Source organism: Microtus ochrogaster, unplaced genomic scaffold (assembly GCF_000317375.1).
Source record: "Microtus ochrogaster isolate Prairie Vole_2 unplaced genomic scaffold, MicOch1.0 UNK31, whole genome shotgun sequence".
In the NCBI taxonomy this organism is placed as follows: domain Eukaryota; kingdom Metazoa; phylum Chordata; class Mammalia; order Rodentia; family Cricetidae; genus Microtus; species Microtus ochrogaster.
This window is the reverse complement of record NW_004949129.1, coordinates 2,381,476-2,387,854: the sequence shown is the minus strand read 5'-3', so window position 1 is coordinate 2,387,854 and position 6,379 is coordinate 2,381,476. Positions and strand designations below refer to the sequence as shown.

Genomic DNA, 6,379 nt, shown 5'->3' with positions numbered 1-6,379 from the left:
AGGGAAGGCATGGGCTCCGTACTGTCTGCAGGGAAGGCTATGGGCTCCGTACTGTCTGCAGGGAAGGCTATGGGCTCCGTACTGTCTGCAGGGAAAGCTATGGGATGCACACTGCACCCCTGTCTTGCCATAGCCACTTACACTCCTTCAATTTTTGCATTAGCTTCAGAACAAAACTCAGATACCTTAGCAGAACATAAGGCCTACTGTGACTTGCTCCTGCCAGGCCCCCTCTGGCCACCAGCTGCCACCACACTTTGTTAATCAGGTGCCACTAGCAAGTCATGCATGTCCCCTCTTCCTCTGCATTAAGAATTTCCTCCCACTTCTCTGTCTAAGCTAAGCTAACCTGTTCCCAGATTTCAAACCTTCTCTGACCTCCCCAGCTAAGTAAATGGTACTCCTAGAACTAAATGTTCCCCACAGCAAGAAACTCAGGGTGCTGTCTGTGGTTGCCATTTTGATCTGTACCCGCCATGTAGGAGGTCTTTAATAACTGCTGGTTCCATAGCTAAACACAGCAGTGAACAATTAGACAGGTAATGAGAAGGTGGGGGAGAGGGGAGCGCAAGGTTCTCAGCAACTCTACTACAAATTCCCCAGGGACTCTGGCAGTGGCCTGCCCCGTTCCTGTCCCTGTGATCTGCTGGAACATCAGGGGTCTGCTGTCATTCTGCACACTTGAGCACTCTGGGCAGAAGCACTTAGGTGGAGGACCCAGACATTCAAGTCCTCTAGAGCCATCACGTCAGAGACTGGACTTGGCAGGGTGGAGAAGCTCGCAGGTGCTGTGTGAGGCAGGATATGGGTGACAGCCCACGTCCTGCCAGCTGGCGATGGTGGAGGGCCGCCACCTGCTTGTGTTCTCCTCACATCTCAGGGGCTGGTCACTACCTCCTCTTCATAGAAGCAGATAGCCTTCCCAGCTCTGAAGCTGGTTCTCAGGACCCACATGGTGGCACTTGTGTAACCCTGTGATCCCAGCATTCAGGAGGCTGAGACAGGAGAGTTACTGTGAGTCCCCCCTCAACTACTTGAATTCCTGGTCAGTGTGGGTTCCATAGCAAGCTCTGTCACAAAATAAATAAAATATTCTGGCATGGTGGCTCACACACACCTGTGATTCCAGCATCTGGGGAAGCTGAAGTAATTCCAGGCCAACTTGAACTCCAAGTGAGCCTTGTCTACAGTGTGAGACCCTGTCTGAGGGGTGGAGGGTGCGGGGATACAAAACCCAAAAACTGGTTGCCGAGGGCATGACGACACATGCCTTTAAACTTGGCACTCAAAAGCAAGGCAGACAAACCTGTTAGTTCCAGTAGGGAAAAAAAAATCCCAGAGGAACTGAAGGTCACCCCTTCCTGCGTGAGGTGGGTTACTAGGGCACTGGAAGTCAAAGAAGAAAGGGAAAAAGAAAGAAAAGAAAAAGCGCATGTGTCTTTAAGATGTGAACCAGGGGGTCTGGCGTCCACCCACTGAGCCACACACCAATTAGCATCACCCCCACCCACCTCTACGGGTAAGATGTAAGCTTGTGGCTGAACAAGGACCCTTGCAGACAATTCAGAACCAGCAAAAGGAATACTAGCTCTCTTCTGGCCCAATCCCGGGCACAGCTTTCTTGCTCCTCCTTCGCGTCCCCTCAGGTTCTCAGCTCCCACTACCGAGAGCCGGTGAGGCTGCAAAGCTGATTACGTGTGGTGGCAACAAAGAAACAGGCTCAGGAGGTGGCCGCAAAGGACAGGACTGCGGTTTTATATGTGGCAAAATATCTCTCCTAGAGGAGTACAGACAAATAGACAGACAGACGGGCACAGGACAAGACAAGGAGCGAAAGGTTGGGCAGTGGTATCTTCTAACCTGTAAGTGGAAGCTGCACCCCGCCCCCAGGTGGAGGGGTGGGACGACATTGGCACAGGTGGCGAGACAGGCGTGAGGTGCCCATCCCTGAGGTGGGCAGATGGGCAGGGCCCAGTCCTCGTTGGCACAATCGGCTCTCTCTGGACCAGCTGTGATGCTGGGGAGGGGTGGGGCTGCTGGACTATAGGGATGCTGAGGCTAAGTGGTACCCCAAGGGAGAGGGGCTACCAGGACCTCCTAGGGAAAAGTGGACACTGGGAAAGGACAGGACCACAAGAGGCAAATACAGAGAAGCAGCAGCAACCAAGGCCCCTAAGGGAGACCCAAGGTTCTCAGGCAGCTCCTGGAAGATGGTCACCTCTTGGGCACCAATCCACAGAGCCTCTCCCCTGGGGCCTCAGGGTGAAGGAGCAGTTTTTTTGGTTTAGAATGAGGTGGACCAAAATATTCATGGTCTCCACACCCAGGTGGCACGGAGATGTGGGGCTCAGATGCAGAGGGCCCCTCTCTTCCGATGGCAGCAGGCAGGGGATGCTGTAGACAAAGCTCATTCCTGGGGGAGGCAAGGGCTGGGATATGGGGGTGGGAGGGCAGCATCTTGATTTGCTCATTCCTCAAGGTTCTAGGCCCTGGGCTCCTGCCATGACCATGGAGGGCAGAGTGCACGACTGTCAGCTTCCACCGGTCCCTGCTCCCCAAGGCAAGCTCCACGCGGGTTTCCAAGCTGTGTCTCTCACCCACCAGAGGATGCTGCTAGGAAACCAGGTTATGGGATGGACATGGTGGAGGACCCTGGGTCTGGATTTTGGGGGAGATTCAGCAGCCTCTCTCTTCAGGAAAAGCACCCAACCTTTCCCAAATACCCCTATGTTGTTAAAAGAAGCCCCACCCCCACCCCTTGTAGGACCTTCACTTACAGCCCCGAGTAGAAAGAGTTAAGGAAGTGCACCTTTTCTCTGGGAGGGAGAGAGCCCCCTAAGATGGGGAAAGGGGGCACTTCGGAAAATAGGTATTCCCCCATCCACCCACAGCAGTTAGGGAAGGACCTACAGCTGGGGGTTTAGGGCCTCCCAGGAGTTGGGATGATAACCACCAAAGGCATCTGAAAATGAGGGACACAGCGCCCCCTAGAGGCAAGATACATCTAGGGTGGTGCGCCCCTCTTCTCTCCCTTCCCCGGGCTCAGAGCCTTTCCTCTCCCAACGCTGCCCCTGCCTCTCAGCGGATGTAGACGCCTTGTCCCCAACCCTCCAGCTCATTCTTATTGCGCCCCAGAACCGGCCCACCACCCTCCGCACAGTAGCGGGCCTTATTCCGGCCCCGGTTCCGGTTGTCGGTCATCTCCTCCTCATAGTCTTCCTCCTCTTCCCAGGAACCCTGCCGGGCTGGTGGTGTGCCTCCCCCTGCAGGGTCTCCGGGGCCTGGGCCCTCTGAGGGGTCCGTCTCCATGTCCACACACGAGTCTCCCGGCTCCGTGTAGGCAGAGTTTCGGCTGCCGGGGGTGTCAGCATCAAACGTGTCCTGGCGGGACAGTGCCCGCAGGGTGCCTGCCCGGCCAGGTGGGTGGTTGCTGGGGTAATGGCCCGGGGGCTGGCCCAGCTCCCCGGGGTACTCGTGCACGCTGGCGTGCTCCCCAGTGGCCCGGTCCAGCGGTTGGTCCCCGGAAGCAAGGTAGGGTCCCTGGTTAGCAGACAGACGGCACGCACCATGCAGAACAGGCAGGGATGAGAAAAACACAACAAAGCAAGGCAGGTTAGTGATGGTGCCAAGACACCAGCCTGGCTCCTGGAGGCGCTGGCTCTAGGGGAGGGGCACCCAGGACCAGGGCGGTTGGCTCTAGAGCTCAGCCTGAGGGCAGGCCACAGGACATTTGCTCAGACCATCTGCTCCTCTAACAGCCCGAGGACACCCAACTTCATCTGATCATGAACTCTCCTGGTAACCATGGTTAAGGAGCCCTGAATAATTAGTCACCGGTTCCTCAGAGCATGTTATTAATGCTTTCCTGGGTTAATCATCGTTAACAGCTCATTAGTATTGCCACTCATTAGCAGTTACTTGGGTTAGTCAATCCTCCAATTTTTTAAATACACTGAGATGTCAGCTCCAACGCACTGACCCCAGCTTCCTCTGCCCACACTAGACCTCAGTCACAGGCTTCCAGAACCCCACACTTCTGCCATTTCTCACATAAACGAGTCTCCAAGGCTGATGGGATTCCTCTCCTGCCCCCTACAGCGGACTCAGAGCAGCCTATTAAAAACAGCTAATGATTCCACGTCTCCACCCCCATCTCCCCATCCACAGCCCAATGCCCTGTCACCAGTGGTGACAGCTCCTGCCATCTCGAGCTGTGAGGCTAAGCAAATGATCCCCTCTCTGCAGCCACCGCTTCCTGGGTAGAGCGTGATGGGAAACAGACTGCAGCACCACGTTTCCAAACTGCTTCCTGGAGCTGCTCTATGGCAGAGTGGGGAGAGCAAAGTGCTTCTGAGGTCCCTGAGGCAGGGAAGGGAGGCCAGGCCCGCCAGGCCCGCCAGGCCCACCAGGCCCACCAGGACCCCAGCTCGCCAGGAGAAGATCCAGGATGGCTCAGCTTCACTGAACAAGTGGGCTCTGTTGCTGAAAAAGCACTTGAGATGCAGCAGTCTGGAATGACTTCATGGTGTTCTGGCTCTAATCCAGACCATACATTTAATGGTGTGGGCAAGAGATGGGCTGTGGCTCCGTGGGAGGAGAGCCTTTCCTAGACTCTGTTCCCTGGGAGACGGCGGGAGGCCCAGCTTTGCACATAGATGCTGCAGGACTGAGGATGCTGGGGAGGGGTAAGTTCTCTGGACTCCGTTAGATCTAAAGTGCTGGGAGCTGTAGTGCTAGCTTGTAATTCCAGCACCCAGGAGGCTGAAGCAGGAGGATTGCCTCAAGTCTGGAACACTGGGAAATTCAGGCCAGCTACTGCCAGAATGAAATTGTTTTCAAAAACCACCACCAACAAAAAAGACAAGAATGTCGAGTCCAGTAAACAAGCCTATTGGTCTTCCTCAGATTTTCTTCCTAGTTCCTGGACTTATAAGGGTTCCCATCAGGTCTCAGATCCAACAGGCAGCAGATGCAGTCCTAAGGGACCAGTTCCAGGGAGGCAGCACCAGCCAGTCCCCAGTCCCACCAAAAACCACAGACACCAGAGGCTGCCGCTCACCACGTTTTTTACAAAATAAAACTCTTCCCTTCCTTCCCCATGTTCCCTGCGCTCCAGGGTGGGAGGGAAGACCGGAGAGACACCGGCTACATGGCGTGCTCCTGCGGCTGGGCCACCGCGTCGCCTCCCTGCGGTGAGGCCTCCAGCCCGCCCCAGAAGCTGAGATTTCTCCTGAGCGAGGTGAGCACCTGTACCTGGAGGTTGGAGACGGGGGCAGGGCTGGCAGCCAGAGCTGCGGTAGCCATGGTGCGATTCAGCAGCGGATTGGGTGGCGTGCTGCTGGGCGGGTGTGTGGCCTTCCAGTAGGCTTCCAAGTACTCGGCCAGGTGCTCGCAGGCATCTTCCAATTGGTTCTCGTCCAGTATTATGTCAAACATTTCCTGTGGAGGTGGGGTTAGGGGCGGGGCTGGGATGAGCGGGGGCGTATCCAAGGGTTGAAGGTGTGGCCTGGGTGCAGTGGGTGGAGTCAAGGGGTTGAAGGACAAGGTTAAAAGGCCTCTGGAGTGGCGCAAGGAAAGGACACTCAGTCCTACAAAGGACGGAACTGCAGATTTCAGCCCAAACTCCCTCGAATTCCAGGAATGAGGAAAACACGGCTTGGCTCCGTACTAAGGAGTGTTTGAGCCATTTGCCCACCAGCCAACCCTCTTTATCCAAGGACCAGTCTAAACCCAAAGACCCATCCCAGGAGCTGTCTTCCATGCAGGCTGAAGGAAAGAGGAGAACCCAAATGCACACCCCATCCCACCCCCAGTCTGAGCACTCACGGGGGGACACTGGGCCAGCTTCTCCGAGGCTGCTATTTGGACGTTGAGGTGTTTGGATTGAGACTTCCCTCGGGATTTGATGAGCCTTTGCAGTACCTGGTTGGGGAAAAGAGAGGGACCTAGAAGGACACAGGCAATGAACCAAGTCTAAAAGGCAGATTCTGGTTGGAGCCAGTGGGAAATTGGAGTCAGATCAGTGGAATGTTCCATGATTCTCTGCCCTGAGCACCTCTGCCAGAATGATCTCACAAGCTCTATGTCCACCACACAAGGCTCAGGCTCAAGGCTACAGGCAAGACACAGACACACACACACACTCACTCTCTCACACACACAAATACACTCACTCACTCACACACACACATACATGCACACTCATATACACACTCACTTTCATACACACTCACATGCACACATACTCTCATACACACACACCTGTCTACAGGTTATACACACACACACACACCTGTCTACAGGTTATACACACACACTCACATACACACACCTGTCTACAGGTTATACACACACACTCACATACACACACCTGTCTACA

General features: G+C 55.1%; 1 protein-coding gene across 2 annotated transcripts in view; it reads right to left on the bottom strand.

Moving 5' to 3' along the window:
- Window positions 1–1,727: 1,727 nt before the first annotated feature.
- Cacnb1 (calcium voltage-gated channel auxiliary subunit beta 1) overlaps window positions 1,728–6,379 on the bottom strand; it is a 22,780-nt gene continuing 18,128 nt past the window's right edge. For both annotated transcript variants that reach the window (XM_026789855.1, XM_005368301.2), the window contains exons 12-14: window positions 5,827–5,922; window positions 5,254–5,439; window positions 1,728–3,540 (exon numbers count right to left, since the gene is read on the bottom strand). In XM_026789855.1, coding sequence (XP_026645656.1) covers window positions 3,079–3,540; window positions 5,254–5,439; window positions 5,827–5,922 — 744 coding nt within the window. In that variant the 3' untranslated portion in view covers window positions 1,728–3,078. The remainder of the gene's footprint in view (window positions 3,541–5,253; window positions 5,440–5,826; window positions 5,923–6,379) is intronic.